At 38.4% G+C, this 19,672-nt stretch overlaps 2 protein-coding genes across 2 annotated transcripts in view; one reads left to right on the plus strand and one right to left on the minus strand.

Moving 5' to 3' along the window:
• Positions 1–430: 430 nt before the first annotated feature.
• Positions 431–12,513, minus strand: LOC106112119 (granulocyte-macrophage colony-stimulating factor receptor subunit alpha-like). The gene is made up of 9 exons (XM_013294844.3): positions 12,357–12,513; positions 6,772–6,901; positions 6,508–6,683; positions 5,587–5,726; positions 3,943–3,981; positions 2,948–3,086; positions 2,308–2,389; positions 1,663–1,744; positions 431–713 (listed from the first exon to the last, which is right to left on the minus strand). Exons 1-9 carry the CDS (start codon positions 12,496–12,498, stop codon positions 642–644), a joined length of 1,002 nt encoding a protein of 333 aa, XP_013150298.2. The 5' UTR covers positions 12,499–12,513; the 3' UTR covers positions 431–641.
• Positions 6,908–19,672, plus strand: part of LOC106112114 (interleukin-5 receptor subunit alpha-like) — a 46,017-nt gene continuing 33,252 nt past the window's right edge. Inside the window, exon 1 of the mRNA XM_055802228.1 lies at positions 6,908–11,011. The gene's annotated coding sequence lies outside the window, so the exon portion shown is untranslated. The remainder of the gene's footprint in view (positions 11,012–19,672) is intronic.

A 19,672-nucleotide genomic window follows, 5' to 3' on the forward strand; every position in this document is an offset into this window, starting at 1 on the left:
CTGTGCTGAAGTGGGCAGCAGCATAGTTTGAAGGCAACAAAAAGACTTATGAGAAAATTGTCTCCTGAACACTTTAATAATATTTTAATTTTAATATATTTTAATATATTTTTAATAATAATAATATATGCTCATACAAATAATTTTGTATGAGCAAATGATAATTTCTAAAAGGTTTAATCTTGGCTGGTGTTCAGTGGATTTTCATAGAGATGAAAAATTTTTATTCCTGATCACAATCTTGAAATGACTATACCTTTTCTAAGGCACTGGACTACTCAAGATCCTGAATAACCCCCTTAAGTTTGGTTGTTCTTATTTTACTCTTTTGCTTGGTGTTGAAAAGTCGTGTATTAACTTCCAAAGCACTACTGAAGTGTTTTAGTTGAAACATTGCATGAATACTTCTGATAAGAAGAAACAAAAATAATCCAAAGAAATTATTTATTGAAAATGCAATCAAATACAAAGAGGCTTTTAAAGATAAGCTCTTGGGACATGGTCTTTACAGACAATGCTATTTTCTCTGCTTGCGAGAGGGGGAAAAAACCTGTAAATTACTGCACACAAGATACATATATTTGAAAAAATTCAAGCTATTTGTTTCACTTGCATGCTTCACTTCACATGCATGAAGAAATTCACTTAATTTCTTCAATAATTGTTATTATTTCTCCAGTTTCATGTTTTATATATTGATTCTTATATTCTCTCTATTAAAGGAAGAATAAAACATTTTATTAGTTTCATGCATGAGATTACTCACGATTTTACAATTTATCAATCTCCTGTCATTCAGAGTGTTGTTATTTATTATATAGAAGCTGTACTAGGATTCTCTCAATGAGAGCACTGAAGCAGACATATCTAAGTCTTCCCTCCATAAGGACGAATGAAAGACTTTTCAACTCAAAAGCCAGAAACCTCATCTTTTTAAACATGGAAAAATTAACATGACAAAGGAACAGAAAGTAAAAGAATTTATAAATCACACCAGTGGTCCAGTGTGTCCTTGCAGACACGTTCTTGTTTCCAGACCTGGTTGTAGCCAATTTAAAGACTGCAAATTGCAGCAAACTTTGCAACATGCTTGTCAGATGGGCAGATCCTGCAATGTCTGTCTGCCAGTTCCTTCTTCTCATGAGTCTCTCCAGATTTCCTCATAAGCTAAACCTCCCAGCTCTCTGCTATACATTTTTGCTTACCACATCCTAGAAGCTTTTCTTCTTGCAGTATCATTGCCAAATACTAACATGGGTCTCAACATCTACTATGACACAACTGTTTTTGGCCAGCAGTAGATTTACTTTGTCCCGTCTCTCCCCACAGTTGACCAACGGTCTGATTCTGCGTTATTATTTTGCTGAGAAGCTTAGGCTCAGCACTATTGTAGTGATAGCATATGGCTTATAGGGAGAACAGGGAGAAATTGTGTATATTTTCCAATGTTCCAGGTAGATGGATGACAACTATTTCAGAATGGAAAAGGCAAAACCAGAATTCTTTGCATGTGGACCTTCTCTTTCAATACCCCAAGAACAAGAAAAAGAAAGAAAATTTATCCTTGCTTCTGGGCATCTCTCTGATGCTTAAGTCATATCTTTATGACTGCAGTGGATTGTTATTTGCAACAAATTTCAGGCAAACAGAAAGAAAACATACCTGGAAATCTGCTGGAGAGAGCTCAGGGAATGGGTATTTTGGCTGTGGTATTGTAGGTGAAGTTTTTTTCAAATAAATTCTTCTACAGTGACAAAAAAGGTTGGCAAAGATTTAATATGCAAACATATGAATAAGTACTATATAATAATGCTTCTGAGGTACTATTTTGTTCCTCTAAGACAAAAGCAGTGAAAGAGTAACTAAAAATTACATAGGCTGAATATAATGGTATCATTTCATTGTTCAGAATTTTGATGATAAGAATTTATTTTATGAATTATTAAAGAATCATAGAAGTTGGTTTTTTAAGTATCTGAAAGGGAAATATCCTCAAAACAAGGAAACAATTTAATGTACCACCCATCTACATTGCAGGGTCTGATGGCAGGAAAGCGGCACGGACATAAGGCCTTGTCCCAGTTTTGGAAAGCGTTGTTTTATATTGATCAAGTGAATAAGAAGATTGTGAATCAGAAATACATAACCTACTTGAGGGACATCCAACAGGTCATGATTTCTGCTATAGTACAGTGTGGATTTTCCCTCTCCCTCCTCTCCTTTAAAAAGAGGCCAGAAATTTTCTCTTGGGGAAAGAGGTGTTATTTCACTACAGAATAAAATTTTTGCACAAGAAATAAGGCTTACATTGTGCAAAGAGAAAGTATGAGACTTGCTGCCAGTACTGGAATCAGAAATAGCATATATGATGTAGATGTGAGTTCTTCTCCTGAAAGACAAGAAGTATTCAACGTGTTGGTATCACTGAAGAGTAATGATTGCACAGGTTTGTGCAACCTGCTTTGCATGATCATATCAAGAACCAGTATGAAGTGGCTGCTTCTTTAGTTTAGCACCTCAGTGCCCTGTAACATGTGAAGGAGTGGGATGGCCAGCACTGGTGGACTGTCTATGGCAACCTGAGACCTTACCAAGCATTTTGTGAGGAACTGAGGCCTACAGAGAACTTCAAAATCCAAGGTGGCAGAGAGTAACAGGGGAAAAGAGCACTTTATAAAGCCAAAAGTAGAAATAGAAGAAGGAAAAGTGCTGGCAACAGACCTCAAAAAGGTTTGCTTTATTCATTATCTCCTTGCAAGAAGCACCCACTGTCACACCAGAATGCTTGAAGACCTCCCTCATATTCAGCGATATGCACTTCTTGCTCCTTCTCATCCTAGCAAACTAATCTGCAAATACTGTGTTCCCACCTCTAAGGGATCATAAGTGAGGCAGACGAGTAAGAATTGAGGAAAAACTAAGTCAAGGAAGTGATTTTCATTCTTACCAAACTCTACGGGTGTACTCCACTCTCCCCAGCTTGGGCTCACCAAGCAGCCGTTGTCAGTTGCTCTGATTTTGACGCTGTACCTTTTTTCCTTGCTGAAGCTCCCAAATATATAGGAGTTTCCTGTGATGTTTCTTGCCTAAATAAGAAACAACTAGACTGAGAGCTTTTTATTCACCAGATGTATAGATGTTATTAATGCATCAGGTTCATTTAATGATGCAAAGAATCGCAAAAGAAAATTTTACATATACTTCTGTGAACAGGTGAGTAAAAATTAAATAGAAAATCATCACTTAAGAAATTAACTTGTTCCATCCTAATTCTTTTTGTCTGAATGTTTTTTAATTGGTGATATTGGAAAAAAAATTAATAGTTTATTTTCAGTCTGTAAATTATTTATTTTACTGGAAAGTAATTCTTCAAAAATCTGGAATTCCCTTACCGTGGATGCTTTCAGAACTGGAGTGTAACAGCCAGATTATACAGAAAGGACTATTTTGACATATGTTGAAATTATTCTCAGAAGAATATTGAGCTTTCTTGAAAACTTGTGGGTTTTTTTCTTCCTTTTTTATACTTGGCTTAATCTTTTAGGTGATATTTTCTTGCCTCCTCCATCTCAACCCCTTCCAGACACCATTAATAAAGAAAAGATTCTCCACATTTTATGTCTTTTAAGTGTAATGTGGAATTATGATCCATATTTCTACATATACATAAATTTAGTAGGAAGTAAAAAAGACTGAAAAATGGAAGGTTTTGTGACTTGCATAGAAGCAATGTAAAGTTCCACATGTGCAGGTGAGGTTTTTTTACCATGTATTATAAATAACTGTTTAAAACTTGGAGTTTAGGTAACTTGTGACTAAAAAGCAAACAGTATACTGAAACTGGTAGTGTGAAACTGGAACAACTTGGTTGGAGGATGCTCTGATGTAGATGAAATTTCAACCCAGCATAAATGTTAGATTAATATGGTAATAAAGACTTACTGTTTTCGATGTGGTTTTGATGGTTTTTTTGGGATCAGCCTAGCAACAAGAGAAAGTTTTAATTTTTATGATTATTCTTTTTGTTACTGTATAATAAAGGGTCCTGTCTAATGAATGTTTGAGTTTCAAGACAAAAACCAAACACATCTAATATTATAAATGCCTTCTTTTAAAGACTGTGAAGTTAAGCTGTTCTTCCACAGAAAGGTTTTTCCTCACCACTGGTGCTCTGAAATACTGTAGCCTTTAAATTTGACTGCAGAACTGAGTATCAAAGAACTAAACAAAAAAAGGCTCAGGTTACCCACCAACTAAAATTTTACTTTTACCTGTACAAAAAAAAAAAATAATCTAAAAAACCTAGTAAACTCAGACAATATTTTTTTCCATTAAAAATTTTGTCTACGTAGCTAATACATGCTTAAATATTTCATTTAGCTACGTTATGTCTCCACTTTATTTTTTTTTTTTTACTGTTGGAACAGCAAACAAATATTTCTGCAAATACTTCAGGCTTTGGTTTTGATGGATGCAAAACTGCTTTCCATATTCATCCAAGTCTTCAAAATACTTGTAGTTACTGAGATGTTTAATAACAACCATATACAATTAAGACCTGGAAAACCTGGATATTCTGTTCCAATAACCTGACAGAATATTTCTTTTTATTCAAAGGCATGGATAGCTCTTTCCACTTTAAGTTAAAAAGAAAGGACACAGAACTTAATGAAAGCCAAAATGAACAAATACTGTGTTCGTGCCCCTTACACCTGATAGTGACAGCTGTAGTGCAACCATCTTCATTGTGCATGCTGCAGACCTAGTTTAGATAAACCTAAACTCCAAAACTCCTTCAGCAACAGCATGGCAGTGTCAGCAAATGGGGCAACAGAAGAAGGAAGCAAGGCTGGATACACAAAGGGCAGGGGTGTAAAGTATGGGGTTCCAGGTTGAGATACCCAAGGGCTCTTGCAGCACATCTTAACTTACAGGTGCACCTTCGTAACAATGCATGTGTTACTTCTTTGGACTTACTTTAGTAATAAATAAAACCTGACTGGGCAGTAATGATGGCTACGAGAAATGTGAACAAATGCAAAGTGAGTTTGTGAAAAACTTGATAAAAAGTGACTGATGGGACAGGAGACTGCAGATAGGAATACCACAGAACAGAAGGTCCTGACCTAATTTCATCAGAAAGCTGTGGTAGGACTCCAAGACTACACTTGGACCCACACTGCCTTACAGGGACACATAAAATTGGTTGTATTAAATTTAACAGTAGCTTTGCTTTTTTGTACTGTATTTAGAGTTCATTTGGTGTATGTTATAACTGTTCATAATAAAGTTGTCAGATAATATGGTCCATGCCTCCATATGTGCTAGAATAGCTATTCACCCACAGTATGGGATTCCTTTGCCCAGTTTCTTTAAGGACGGGCTGTACAGTGGACTGAAAACATTCCCCCAGTTTGCTGCCTCTATTTGTCAGTGACAACAGCCCTAAGCTCATGTGCAAGAGGGGCACTACATGTCAAAAAGGAGAGATTATTTAAGTAGGGAAAGAGAAAAGGCTATTGGTTTATGGTAGTATATGTGGAAATACAAGCATAGAAAATACTATTAAATTATAATTATTCTTACCTTGTTTTCTATGACAATTTCATATTTGAAACAAGCATGTCTTTTCGTGTGGCTTGTGCAAGGTGGTTGCCACCTAATTTCACAAACGTGAGAAGCTTCTGTACAGTTCACAGTGACATTTAATGGAGGGGTGAGTTTTTCTACAATAATATAATCAGAAATACTATTGATTAATAATTAGCTCTTCTCATTCTGACTTTTTACAGTATAGGTAGATGTTCAAGTAACTGGTCTAAAAAGATGTAATGCAGCTTTACCAGAATTACTATATTCATACCATATTCTGAAGCAGGACTCCCACACTCCAGAAGAGGAGACTAGAGTATCAGCAGCAACAGGAGGTAAAATTAAAAAACACAAACCATTTGTTAGATTTTATTGACTTCAGTGTATAATCTGTGCAGGGTTTTGTTTCTTGTGTTGGTTTTTTTTTTTGGTTTTTTTTTTTTCTGTGTCAGATTAAAAAGAAGTAATTTCTTTTTCTAATTTTTTTAATGATTAGCAACATTCATTCATTAGGAAAAAATGAGATTTTGCTCACAGTGTTAAGATAATTTGTTCTTTTATATTATGTGGATGAACAGAATTACAAGACAATGGTATAAGACTGACATCTAGATAGCCCCACTCAGGCATTTTTAGGTAGTTAATTCCAAAAGATGACACCTTTCTTTCAGAGAATAAATATTTGACTGAAATGTTCACAGTTCTCCAACCTATGATTTCAGATTGTCTCTGCATTCATTTGTTTTTGTTCATTCTTTTGACTTTTGACTTTTCATACATCAGGGTTGGGGAAAAGGGAAAACCCCCCAAATTTCTGAGGAGCAGTATTTTAAAATATATATGCTTTTTTTTCCACGGATAAACTCTTCATTCTCTTAGCATAAACCTGGAAATAAAAATGGAAAAAGTTCTTACCAATTCTGTACAGAAAAATCTTCTTCTTATATGACAGAATGTTTCGTCCACTTCTTGACCCGTTTACCAGGAAATCAGCAATCTTGTCTTTTATTGTCACATTTTGGAAACTACATCCTATGTTCCTTCCATAATTATCTGTGATGTAATTCTGGCATCCTGTGAAATCTTCGTTCCTTTACAATGACATATTGCATTAGATATTGATAGGTTACATGTCAGACCAGAAATCAAAATTCCCTAGATTCAAACAGACCTACTTACACTGAAGTCTTCCAGTAAAGGAAATATTGTGTGTCTCTTGAAGCAGTCCTGCCCACATGCCAAGTGCAGTTCATGAAGGAAACATTGAAAATAACACAGACAAAATTTTCAATGGCTGTCCCATTCATGCCTGCAAACACAGGAAGAATATCCCATGTCCACTCTGCCAAAAGACTGTACAACTGCTCAAATCATGCATATTTCTGCAAGATCATTTAGTACTTTCTACCCAACTGATTAGTAAATCCAACTGCATATTTGGGTCTTGCAGTTACGGGCTTACTTCAAGATAGCAATGTTTTTATTTGTGTTGAGCCATGAGGACTATCTACCACTGTTGCAGATGCTGAAGATGTGACTAGGATTTAATCAACTCTTTAATCAACTTGGACACAGTGATGTAGTGGAAGCTAATAACAAAGACAGTTGCTGTTGTGTCCTTTGTTTAGATCCCGTTTATCTAAAAGATCCCCTGTTTATCTAAAGTCCAGTCTACAGTGGACTATAAATTCAACAACCATGAGCAAGGCAAGTTCTCTCTCCTGTGTGTGTCTTAAGTGCTCTGACCCTTGGCTGACTTATAAAGGAATAAGGGTTTAAAATAAGCTGTATACCACTTTCTTCTGTGTAACAGCTGGGTGATTACAACCGAACCCTGAGACTGCTTCCTGAAGCTAGGCCAAGCAGAAGTGCCATGATTTTGAAGGGAGGATAACATATTTTTCAATCTTGAATTGAAAACAGTTGCTAATCTGTTCTGGCATTTTGGATTCAGGTTATGGGGAATTTTGTTTGCACTGAATTTGATAGAAGCAGGCCTGAATATCCCTGTCATTAGTGTAAAACCAAGACAAAATCAAAGTGGAAGTTGATAGCTTGCTCAAGTTAAAAGACTATTCAAATTGTTTATTCACATGCGGAATGATTTCATTGCCTGTTTCTTCCCTATCAGAAGGTGAGATCTCCGACAGGAAATAATAATCATGCCGTACGTCTTTTCAGCTGCTGTCAACATGAATTGAAGGACTGGGTCACAGATTTCCAAGGCAGTTATTCATTAAACTTAACCACCACATGTACCACCTTTAAATGTACCTCCTTAGTTAGCCTTAAAGCTCCCTATGTGTCTATTTTGACACCAAGTGACTGTCCACTGTTCAAGATTCACTGCAGTCCAGGCTGGAAACCTCTTTTCCTTATGTTCCCACAAGCATCTGATCATGTAGCTGACAGCACGGATTTAAAAAGAAATGCTGTTATTGAGCAAACCAAAACTTCTGACATCAGTGGATGCTTAGGGAGAAAGGCATAAGGAGAGTGAAAGCACCAAGCAGGCCTTTGCCTACATGCTCTCTCATCTACCAGCAAGCAATGCCTTATGGACTTGCAAAGTTAAAGACTACCTCACAGATCACTGTGCTTAGCAGTCCAAGAAAGCCTGATCCCCCATTAATTTCCTTTGACTCTTTTGAATCCCCCCTTTTTTTTTTTTTCTTTTTCTTTCCTCTACCACATCCCTTGCCGTAGGATAAGCAATAGGAGAATTCAAAAGGTCTGTTTTCCTTCTGGCGCCTTTCCTCTGTTCAGCTGTAATGTGAGAAAAAGCAATTATTTTCTAGAAAAGAAGAAGCTCAAACACACTCTTGCACATAATTTATTTTCATGGATTGCTCCAGGAAGCTACTGTGCTGTATGGAGGGTTTTGCAACTACTCTACAGAATGAAGTTTCTTTCATTTGGGTGTACTACAAGTGTAGGCACATAGTAAAGGTGGCTAGGATCACAGTTTCCAGAGGCAAAGGCTGTTATCTAGGAGATCTGACCTAGTATGATTTTGTGTAGCTTGGCTACAAATAGAGTTAGATGAATTAAACTCCATGTCTCAGAGCTCCTTGGTGGAAGTGTTCATTTCATGCTCATCACACTGGGAATCACCATGTACTAGGAGAAATGTTGCTCAGGGACAGGACCTTGCAAAGGAGTCCTAAAAGTAGCAACCATTTGATTCTGACACCTTTGGAAATAATAACAAATTGTTCAAGGGGCAACAAAGTTGTCAAAGTACTCCTGGATTTCTTGAAAACTACCTCTCTTCCATGAGGAAGGTTGAAACTATTTCAAGAGCTTGGTTTAGCAGTGTTTTTTTCAACAGCAATGTTGGCCTAAGCATCCCCTGTCCTTCCCCATCCTCCATGGCTCCTTCCCAATTCCACCCTGCCTCCCTGGTTTACTAGTGACATTCCTTGTGGGGCCTCATAGTGAGTAGTTTTAAAAAACTGATCACCACTAAAAATAATAATGCTCCTTCCACCCCAGAAGTTTTTGTTTCTTCTTGTTTTTCAATCTGGCTTAGCATCCTTTACCACAAACAGTGAAGCTCATCTTACACTTGCTAAGTGTAGGTTAGCAAGAAAAACCCAGAGTGGAGCTTTCCAAGCTACTGCTGCTGCAAGAAGTGTTGACCCCTATTTAGTCACTAGAGGCATCTAAGCTCTCAGGATACAGTTGCTTATACCCAGCTTATGTATAAGTTTACATATATAAGTATAACCAACCGGTCCTGAGAGTCCAGTGATTCTGGTACTGTACTGAGGTGATGGAAAGCTTTGCCCAATTCTCTGGTCTGCAACAGATTCACTTTATGGCCCAGGGTCAATCAAAACTGTGTACTTCTTCATTTACAGAAGAAATAAAGATGTTTCCTTCCTATCAAGAAGTTATGAGATAAATGCAGCAGTCTGAAGTATGATCACAGGTGCTGTGTAGGGGTCTTAGAGGGATGGGACAGCCTTTGGCAATGCTGCAAATAAAAAGAAAAAAGGGTTATTCTGATTTCAAATCAGATCACAACTTGGTTCATGTGTAGCCCAACAAGCAGTTGAGTTGGCTGGCAACAAAGGAAATAAGGTAAAAGGAACTCTTAAAATAGCATTGTGGTCAAGGAAAAAGCAAATGAAACCACATCCTTGGCTTTTTCAGTTACGGCCTCAGTTCTTTATATCCAAGAGAAGCATAGAGATACTCAGACGTTGTTTAATTGGCCTAAGTTCCACAGCCAGAACATCCCTCTGCCTACAAAACAGACATAATCAAGCTGCACAGTGTCACGCTCATACCCACATAAAGCACATGCTGGGAAGATCGCTCAGATATGTACGAGTCACTCTATTCCCTTTGCTGACAGGACTTTTTCCCCAGGTTTTGAGTGGATATATTTTTCATTTTTTCTTTATTCACCTTTCTGTGGATATGCCGAAGACAATCCAGCAGAGTAGACAACTATGACTACCCTTCCTTTAAGGTTGATTTTTGAGCCTACTGTATTTACCCTCTGTGTTTTACAGTTTTATTTTTAGCAACACCTGGAATGAAGCTAAGTCTTCATGAGACATTTCTCCCATTATTTCAATAAGATAGTGATTTTTTTCTCTTTAGAATTTATACTTGAGGATTAGCTAGTTCTAGTGGCTTCTTGCTTAACCACTCTTCTTCTAATAACCCCCTATTTGTCACTTACTGTTATTTTCTTAAAAAAAGAGATAGGACCATACTCTTATGATCCTTTTCTGTGAGCTGTGATGCAAAGAACAGTTAAATTTCTCTGTAGTGCACTCTTTCTTCATCTCCCGGGCAGATGTTAGAAAGGGTGTAGGAGTAGTAGCTTCAGAAAAATATCAGAAAAAAGAAAATATGGCTCTGCAGTTCTTTGAGGTAATCAGGATTGTTAACAAGAAAGGACAGGGTCTCACCTCTGGGCCTTGGGCCCAAGAGGATTTTTACTTTTATTCAGTAGTTCTTGAATAGAAAATGCATAATCTGCTCTTGACTCTAGGTCACAAAAGGTCAGATAATTTCTAAAGGACTGTAAACATACTTGCTATTGGAAATGCATGAAAGGAAATTACATTGCTTTAATCTTTTAACCTAACTCTGAATCTGCTGTCAGTTGTGGGGTGGAGTTTGTCTTCCTAAATTTACCCAAGTGCTGTAAAGATATGCCCACAGGGGAACCAGTAATTCTACACTGCCTTAACAGTGTTTGGAAAGAAACAGTTTATTCAACCTAGTCTAGGACAAGACAAATGAAGCCTTCACTATATTTATTTCCTGCAAGTCACTGAAAACATAGCCCAGGGTGAATGGTCCAGAAGGATCCCTCTAAGACTAAGGTATCCACCTTGGTCAGGTGAATCCAGGAGGATTCATTCCTTTCCCCTCTTACATCATCTGGAATCCACATGTAAGTACTAGACAGAAATGTTGCCACTATTCTTACTGAAAACTGCAAATTTATTTTTGAAAATGCCTTTTCCTCCTCTTTATTATATCTATGCTAGTATCACATGCTGCTTCTCTTTAGAAAAAGTTACAGTAGTAGAACAGTACTATTTTCCCCAGAGGTGGTCCAGATTTCTTTCACATCTCAAATAATTCCTGTGCAAATTGTTGATCAAAATCTTAAGGAAGCTTAAAGTATTTCTGTGTGAAGTTGTTTCCTTTCTGGACTGTAGTTTGTAAACCTTTTATGAAAATTGGTTACTGCTAGACTCTGATAGAGCACAAGCTGCTCTCAGAGAATGCCAAATCCTGACACATGTCCACAAGAGATGGTCATGATAGGAATTTGGAAATATCAGTGAGGTTGTAGTCTTGCTGGAGTGGCTATTCTTGTCCAGGTTGATTAGAGAGTTGATTAGATGAGAATAAAAATTGCCCAATAGCCTGCTGATTTTAAGTAACATATAACCATGTATCTTACCATGTCTCAATACTGCTATGATTTTTATAACCAATGAAAAGTAAAGTCTGCAGTTAAAAAAACCCCAAAACTTTACACTTTGTTTTTATATCACTATTTTTCATTAAGGAAAATATCTTACTTGTGCTGGGTGTTGTACTTAAGACTAGACCTCTGAGTTTTAATTCACAGCTTTGCCTCTGAAACACTGTGAAAGTTATTTTTGTTGGGGAATATACAAAATGGAATTACTGCTTACATATTGGATGGGCTATGAGGGTAAAATTATGCCTACATTCCTATGACATTTTCAGAGAACTGTGCATAAGTGAAATCTTCTACTTCAGTATTAAAATTGTAATAAAAGACACTGACATGCCTCCATTCTACTGGTGCCTAAATGCAGTACTCCTAAAAGGGATTCACTCTGCAACGTGATTTTGCCATGTGGTGTAAAGAGCTAAAATCTGAACATTTCCAGTTTGACTGCCTTTTCAAAAGAAAGTTACATAGGCACTCTTCAGTGCTGTAACACAGGTTTCAACTTCACAAGCAAAATACTTCTCTGTGGATGAGGCCAGTAACACTGGAAACTCTGGTAATGTAAAAATATTTTTATATAATTATTTTCAGACTGTGGAAAAAATACACCATAAAAATTTTGGCTAAGACATTCATCAGACAAAAGCATGCACTTACAGGCAGTGACTATCCACCCCTCACAGTTATTTTAACAACATTGAAACTAGCACAAATAACAAAACACAGTATTTCTTTGCCCAGCTTCTTTGGAGTAACAGAAAAGAAAATAGAGAAGAAACCCAGACAAAAACAAAAGTAAACCTACCTCCTCCTTGAAAACTGGTTTCCCTGTGGCAATTACAGTAATGGGGCACAAAAAAGATGGAAGCTGTGAATTTGCCTTGGTGGCGTATTTTTGTGTGCTTTGACAATGTGATTTCATTACTAAGATCTTCTGAACTGCTCATGTAACAGGGTGAAAAAGTCCCGCCTACCTCTTGCTCATTTCCCTTATCCCGTACTTCTGTAATGTAATGGGGAAAACCACAGTTACAGCCATTCTTTTTCTACAGGGAGACAAATAGGTCAGAATAAAAGGACACTCTTTTTATCACTTCATTCACATTCACTAATTTCTGTCACACATTCTTCATATAGGAGTTTGTACAGGGCACAGTCTCAAATGTAGGTGAATATATGCCCCCCTCTGGCTCAGATATAGGTCAGGCACCATTGTTTCAAGCCATGCCACCATTTTCTGCTTATTGCTTAAGGTCACCACCCTTCTCCATGCAAGAAAAGAAGCCTAGAGTGCTGTGGACTCCCTAACAGCTGTTACCAGCTTTGCATTAGCCAGCCTCATTGCCTGTAGATGAGTAACAAACCATTGTCACCAGCCTCCACAACTTTTCCACTTCACATGTGCACACATTTTTCAGGGCTAGGTGAATTTTATTCACAGACCAGGAAAAGTGTGTGCAAATGCCCTGAGTGCACCAAATCAATCCTACATCACTTGCCTGTGCTTGTGCCCTGGCCCCAGGAAGGTCTTGCCTCCTGGCTGTAGAGTGCGAACATCCCCTTTCCAACTGCGCTCACCAATGTGAGCACACACACAGCATGGTGCTAACACAGTTGGTTGTGCACTGCCCAGGCACAGACATCCAAACTGCCTTTGTTAGCAGGCTCCGAAAGGAGTAAGCCCAAGTCTTTCCCACTATCTTGATGGCTTTTGACACTGAAGAGTGTGCCCGGGTCCTGAAAGAAGTTTGTCCAGCAAAGCAACTTTCTGTGACCCGAGAAACAGCACCTGCCTTCTATGTACCCCACAGCACAGTCTGATTACACAGCCCTCTGCCTTTTAAAAAATATGAACAGAAAATGAAGTTATTAGAGCACAGCATTTAAATCTGATTATTCATAATGTTCACTGAGTGTACTAGTCTTACTACACATATCTGTGATATCTCACTGGAGGAGAGGTAAATAAGGTCAAATCTGTCCTGGTTCTGTCTATCTGTATTTTGTACAGCTTCATTCCCATCAGCCTTTGTTCTTGTTGCTTCTTCTGGGCAGAGTGGGAATCGGGGTGGGGGGGGGTGGGGGTGGGTTCTTGAGTTGTTTCCTTTTCTTCAGGTCTTAATTCCTCAATTTTATTAATAGACTAGACAACAGAACACTAGCGCTTTCTCTGCTAAGACTTCATTTTAATATCTGCAGAAGTAAGGGCCTTAGTTCTCTTTCTCATTTTCTGTTGTAGACACTTCTACAAAATTGGAGTGAATTATGGGTTTGGGATAGATTTGGATCAGTGAACCTGAAACCTCATTTTCTATAAGATGACGATAATGCTCTGTAGGTTTGAAGATAAACAACTGATTCTTATATGCATCCAGAAGTTGTACAGAATGAAACAGGTCTTCCGTGGAAGGGATGTTAAGTATGTAATCGCACTGACATCAGAGCTTGTCAGTATGGCAGGAAATACCAGTTGTTGTGTAGTGGATACAATCTGCAACCCTGTTATTACTGTTTTCTATTTTAATAAATGGGAATTTCCCAGAATATTTAACATGGTTAAAGGGATGAATTATCCAAGAAAACTGCAATAGTCCAGTCATTTCTTGGATTTCTATGGTTATGTTCTTTAGTCCATTGGCAGGATTGTTGCTTTCCAAAGTGTCAGTTCTATAGTCACTTTTAACGAACCATTGAGAAAGCACATTGCCACCATATCCTTGAACCTGTTAAGGGATAAGGAATAAGATTGCCTAGGGAAAAAAAGGAAGTTAAATAAATAGGATTTAGAAAAGCCAGAGCAGAAGAGTCCACATCCCATCAGTGGTACATACAATCGAACACTTGATAAGCACTCTCTGCATGCCAATCACGATAAAAAATATGGGACCCGATCCAGAACCATAGGCATCACTAGTGGTCTATCATTGAACACATGAACCTTTGGGTGAAGCCACTCATGAAAAGAGCAGAGTGGGATCACACAGGATAAAACTAGGGATGTTTTAATTGTCAGCAGTGACAGATGAAGAACTTGTCCTTGCAAGTAAGGTTCAGACCTTACTATTTAATTTAACTCCAAGATGCGGTAACTGGTGAACTTGCATGTAAGTTGCGCTCACTACTTCTTTCCTGAAACAATATATGAATTGTTTGCAATTAAACCCCAAAAGTCGTGACCTAACCTCAGGAAATAAGTGAAACTGCCAAATAGAAACAAGAGGGACTTCATGATGAGAGTTCTAAGCAAGGTACAAACATCTTTCTGACCAAATGGCAGGTCTCAAGGAAACCAAGATTTTCAGCACTGTTTCATTGTTCTATGGTGCACAGAAAGGTAACCATCAAGTTGTGAGGTGTGTTTTATATTAATATGTTCAGGTAGAACAAAAGATAATTAGTGACCTTGGGACTAGTGTGCATTCTCCATTTGGCCACCGAGGAAATCTCATTACATATGACATCTTGCAATGACTAGACAAAATTCAGTCAAACCACCTCTGCCTCCCTACCACCTGTGGCAAGATGCCAAGCTGGCACCAGATGAGCTGTAACACTTTGTAAGGCAAGTGTTCTCATGACAATCCAGCCTGCAAGTTACTCATGATTTGTTTACTGATGAGATAAAGAAAAAACCCAAGCATCAAGTGGTAGTCTACTGCTGCAAGGGAAAGCACCAGTTTTATTACATTTCTCTTTTGCATCAGCATTTCTGCAGCCTGATCATGTGTGTGGGAAGGGGATGCTTTGGGAAGTATGTACCTGGTATGGCTTTCCCTAAAACCTCTGCAAGGGTCCACAGAACAACATTCTTTCTTAATGGGTGCAGCTACTACAGGTGTTTCATGTTATTAGTGTTTCTCCCACAAGCTGAGGAAAGGTTTAGGACAGACTCACCTGTGATTTCTACCTTGAGCTCAGACTGTAGAATTGGTGGTGCCTGTCTGTATTGCAGAGAACTTCCGTGAATGCTGGGCTATTTGCTTACTTCAGGAAAGAACTCGTTTTCAAGCCCTGTTTAGGCTTCCAATTAATTTCCAAATGAAATGGTAGAAATCTCTCCTTGGCAAGGCCTCAAGGAGAGAAGAGTTTTAAAATGTGCTCTTCCACCACCCATTGATTGTGAAGTTTCCCTGGCTAGGATGCTTTCCCTGCAATAATGAATGGCTAAAAGGTGAAAGTTCACTGTAAAGCTGCACTTTAAAGGGGTAGCTTGGCTGGCAAAACAGGTCAAAAGGTTTAGAGTAGAAACAGAGAGAAATAAGGGAAACAGAGCAAATTATATAATCAGTAGCTACTCTAATGCAGTTACAGAGGTATGAGACTTGACTGAAATTGTAATTATTTTCCTTTTTTTCCTGATTTCTGTTTCTTGTACAACAAACAGAAAACACAGGTAGATGGATGATGGTCATGCATGTATTGTGGTATAACAGCAGATGAAGTAATGCAGTATGTAAGTGAGGGCAGTCATCACTTTCTTCTGAGTTAAGAGAAAGTATCACACTTTTTTTATTCCCTTCCTTCTAAAGAGTACCAGTTTGCATAAAAGACTCTGCAGGGGGATTTTTCATTGAAGCTTGTGGGAATGTGCCAGAAGATATGCATAATCATCATGACAATATAGCAATGGAAAGAATCCAATGACAAAAGAAAAGAAATGCTCCACTCACTTTCAGAGGTGTGAATCATTCAGCAAACTGCTTTCTGTGAGACTTAATGTGAACTCCTCCAAAAAACCTGGCACTGCAAGTGTGTTTGTCTTCCAGTAAAAAGCTTCCCCTGAAAAACAAATGTTACATTGCCAGTGGTGAGGTTGATATCGGGAGGGTTTTATGGTTTAGGTTTTGTTTCGCTTTCAGTGATGGCTACCTGTTAGAACTGAGAGTGATTGCATAAAACATTTCACAAGATAACCAAGGAAGGTTAATGTTGTGATTTCAAATAGAAATCAAGAAAGCTTCTTTGAGCCTAGTAGGATGAGAAAACTGCTGAGAAAGCCAAGGGATGTCAGCAAGAAGAAAGAATTTGTTTAGTCTTTCAAAGCTGATGCTGCTTCTTGCTGAAGTCCCTTCAGCAAGAGAAAACACCTTCCTGAAACAAGTGAGGGGCTGATGCACACGCATGCCAAAGCATGTGGAACGATAGTGCCCCTGGTCGGAGAATAGCTATATTATATGGCTGTTTATAGATCTTAAAAGAATACTTGCCTCAAGGATGCCCATAAACAGCAGGTAAATACAAGAGGTCTCCACAATTGCACCAAAAGTTTGACAAATTGCATTATGGCAATGTCTGGAAGGTTGAGAGACCTTGTGAATTATTGGCCAGTGCATTTATTCAGTACAAGTATTGTCTTCATAAAACAGGAAATGGGACAGAAGAAAAGCTTAGTTATCTTGATTGCTGCTCTGTAGAGGAATTGAGAGTCCTGCTAGAGGATAAATATAGTGCTGACACTATTGTGTTTACTCAGCTTCTGTACGTCTTGAATCTGCAGATTCTCAGAACAGAATTATTCTTGGAACCCGTAGTCCCAGTACTGGAGAAGCTGGGTCATGATGTGTTACAGTGAATTAGGATACAGGAAACTGCACTGGTATAAAAGCCTTAATTTATTGTCAAGTGAATTTCCTTAATTATGAACATTTTTCATAAATGAAAGTTTTCATAAATGAAGTTAAAACCTTCAATATTTATGGAGTAAAGAAAATCTTATCAGTTTCAGTATAGGTAATTTAACTAAATCTATGGAATGTATGACTTCATAAAAATTTACAAAATGCCTAAGATTGCCTCTGCAGAGGATTTGGGGTACTACATTTGTATCCCAGTCTTGTCAATCAGTCTCATAATGAGTGTTTGACCTAGACATGCATGTTTTCACCAAACCAATCAGTTTGACGATGATGTTCCCCTTAGCTGCTGCGCACTCCGAGGGATGATTTGGTTTGTTTATTGAAAGGGAGGGGACTTGGATGACAGAGTAGTCTAAAAGTATCCTTTACTAGACCAGCACATATTACCACAGCCTTTTTGGGTCAATCTGTATTCTTCTTAAAACCAGACTAATTGTAAAGCTTTATATGACTAGCTTTGTAACCTTCAATTTAAAACATAAAGATTCAAAGATTTGCATTTAGTCTTCTTCATAGCTAATGCTAAGAAGGAACATTGCTATTATAGCCAAGAAGAAGTTGATAATCCAAAGTGTATAATTCATTTTTATTTTTCTTTCTCTGGCTTAATTGTTTTAAAATTTATCATCTTTTATGTGAGGTATCAGAGGTGGAAAACAAGTGATATTAGCAACTTGGGTACAGCTTAGAACTGGTTTTTGCTTTTGGGTTTTGCTTTTATTTTTTTATTTTAATTTTTTTTAATTCCACCAACAAATATACATGTCTGTGTAGTAGAATTGCCTGAACCCCAAGCTTGCTTCAGGACCAATGATCCTTTCTGTAGAACACAGACACAGTTATCACTTTTTTGCATAAGCAAGCTATGCTTCAAATCTTACAAGCAGAGTTTATACCCTTCCAAGAAACAGGGCTAAAAGTCCATTGGCTGAATTTGGTTCAAATCTGCAAGTACCACTAGGTGTCCTCAGACTATAGAATCAGCTGATTTTGTCCAAAGCCCTGCGTTTCCTTTGATTGTGGCATACAGTAAAAGCTATTTGTTTTCCTAATTAATAAGACACTTTGAGATTGTAGCAAGGGGATTTGTTTAAGACTTTTACTCCTATTGTGGCCTTTAGAATAAAAGGGGAAATGGCAGGCAACTGCACCTGATGATATGGTGACCTCACGTGGTAAGGAAAGTATAAGCAGAAGTTTGCAAGGTATAGATTTGCCCATAACACGGCAGAGCTCCAAACATCTATTATTATCTCGATATATAGGGCTATCTAGTAGGTACACTAGACAGCTCTGTCGTGGATATTACACTGCCTGGAAGCTGAAATATAGCTCAGCCATTCACTGTGTGGCTGGAACATCTCATTGGTCCTGAAGTTTGCTTTGATTTCAGCTTCCAAGAAGTAATTTTTCACCCCGTTTCCTTTACTTTCCTGATTAAGCTTGCTTGTCTGTGATCCTAGGCTACCATCATGTGGCCACTTCGAGAATCTCCCCAAATAACAGAAACAAAGACCGATGAATCGGCCCAGAAAGCAGCAAGGTACTACCTGTGTACAAAATGAAGGCCACATTAGCTTTCAGAGGGCTTAATTTCGCTTGATTGCACTCAGTCATCCCTTACACAGATGTTATGCCTTTTCATTTGTGCTTGTTTTGTTCTTCTTTAATACTTCTCCCTCCAAATACTGACAAAACATATCATAATCTCAGAAAAAAAAGGTGTACTTTTTTCTCTAAGTAGCAGCATTGGGCCACTCAATGCATTAAACTCAAAGATACAGGTTTAACTATGCTGGGCATTTCTGCCCACACATTCCAAATAGAGTTTCAAATCATTCCTATATAAAACCCTTTTGTAAGGCCCTTGATATCATCCCCCACAATATTCTTGCCTCTTGACTGAACAGATACTGAAAGAGAGAGAGCATTGGACAGATGGACTGCTAGATGATAAGGAACTGGCTGGATATGCACATCCAAAGATTTACAGTTGTCCATGGCTTGCTGTCCACCTGGAAACCGGTAACAAGTGGTGTCCCTCGGGGGTCTGTACTGGGAGCAGTACTATTTGACATCTTCATCAATGGCATAGACAGTGGGATAGAGCGCGCCCTCAGCACGTTTGTAGATGGCACCAAGCTGAGTGGGGCAGCTGATTTGCTGGAGGGAAGGGACACCATCCAGAGGGACACTGACAGGCTGGAGGAACAGGCCCATGCAAACCTCATGAAATTCAACAAGGCCAAGTGCAACGTCCTGCACCTGGGTTGGGGCAGTCCCCTGTACCAATACAGGCTGGGGGATGAACGGGTTGAGAGCAGCCCTGCAGGGAGGAACTTAAGGATACTGGCAGGCAAAAAATTGGACATGAGCCGGCAACGTGCACTCACAGCCCAGAAATCCAGTCACCTCCTGGGCTGCATAAGCAGAAATGTGGCCAGCAGGTCAAGGAAGGTGATTCTCCCCCTCTACCCTACTCTCA

This window comes from Falco peregrinus, chromosome 4 (assembly GCF_023634155.1).
Source record: "Falco peregrinus isolate bFalPer1 chromosome 4, bFalPer1.pri, whole genome shotgun sequence".
Classification (NCBI taxonomy): Eukaryota; Metazoa; Chordata; class Aves; order Falconiformes; family Falconidae; genus Falco; species Falco peregrinus.

Coding starts and splice junctions, on each gene's coding strand:
- LOC106112119 (XM_013294844.3), bottom strand. CDS start 12,498: ATGAGCAGTTCAGAAGATCTTAGTAATGAAATCACATTGTCAAAGCAC. Junction 5,727..6,507: donor GATTTTTCTGTACAGAATTG/GTAAGAACTTTT, acceptor ATATTATTGTAG/AAAAACTCACCCCTCCATTA. Junction 1,745..2,307: donor ATACTTTCTCTTTGCACAAT/GTAAGCCTTATT, acceptor TTGTCACTGTAG/AAGAATTTATTTGAAAAAAA.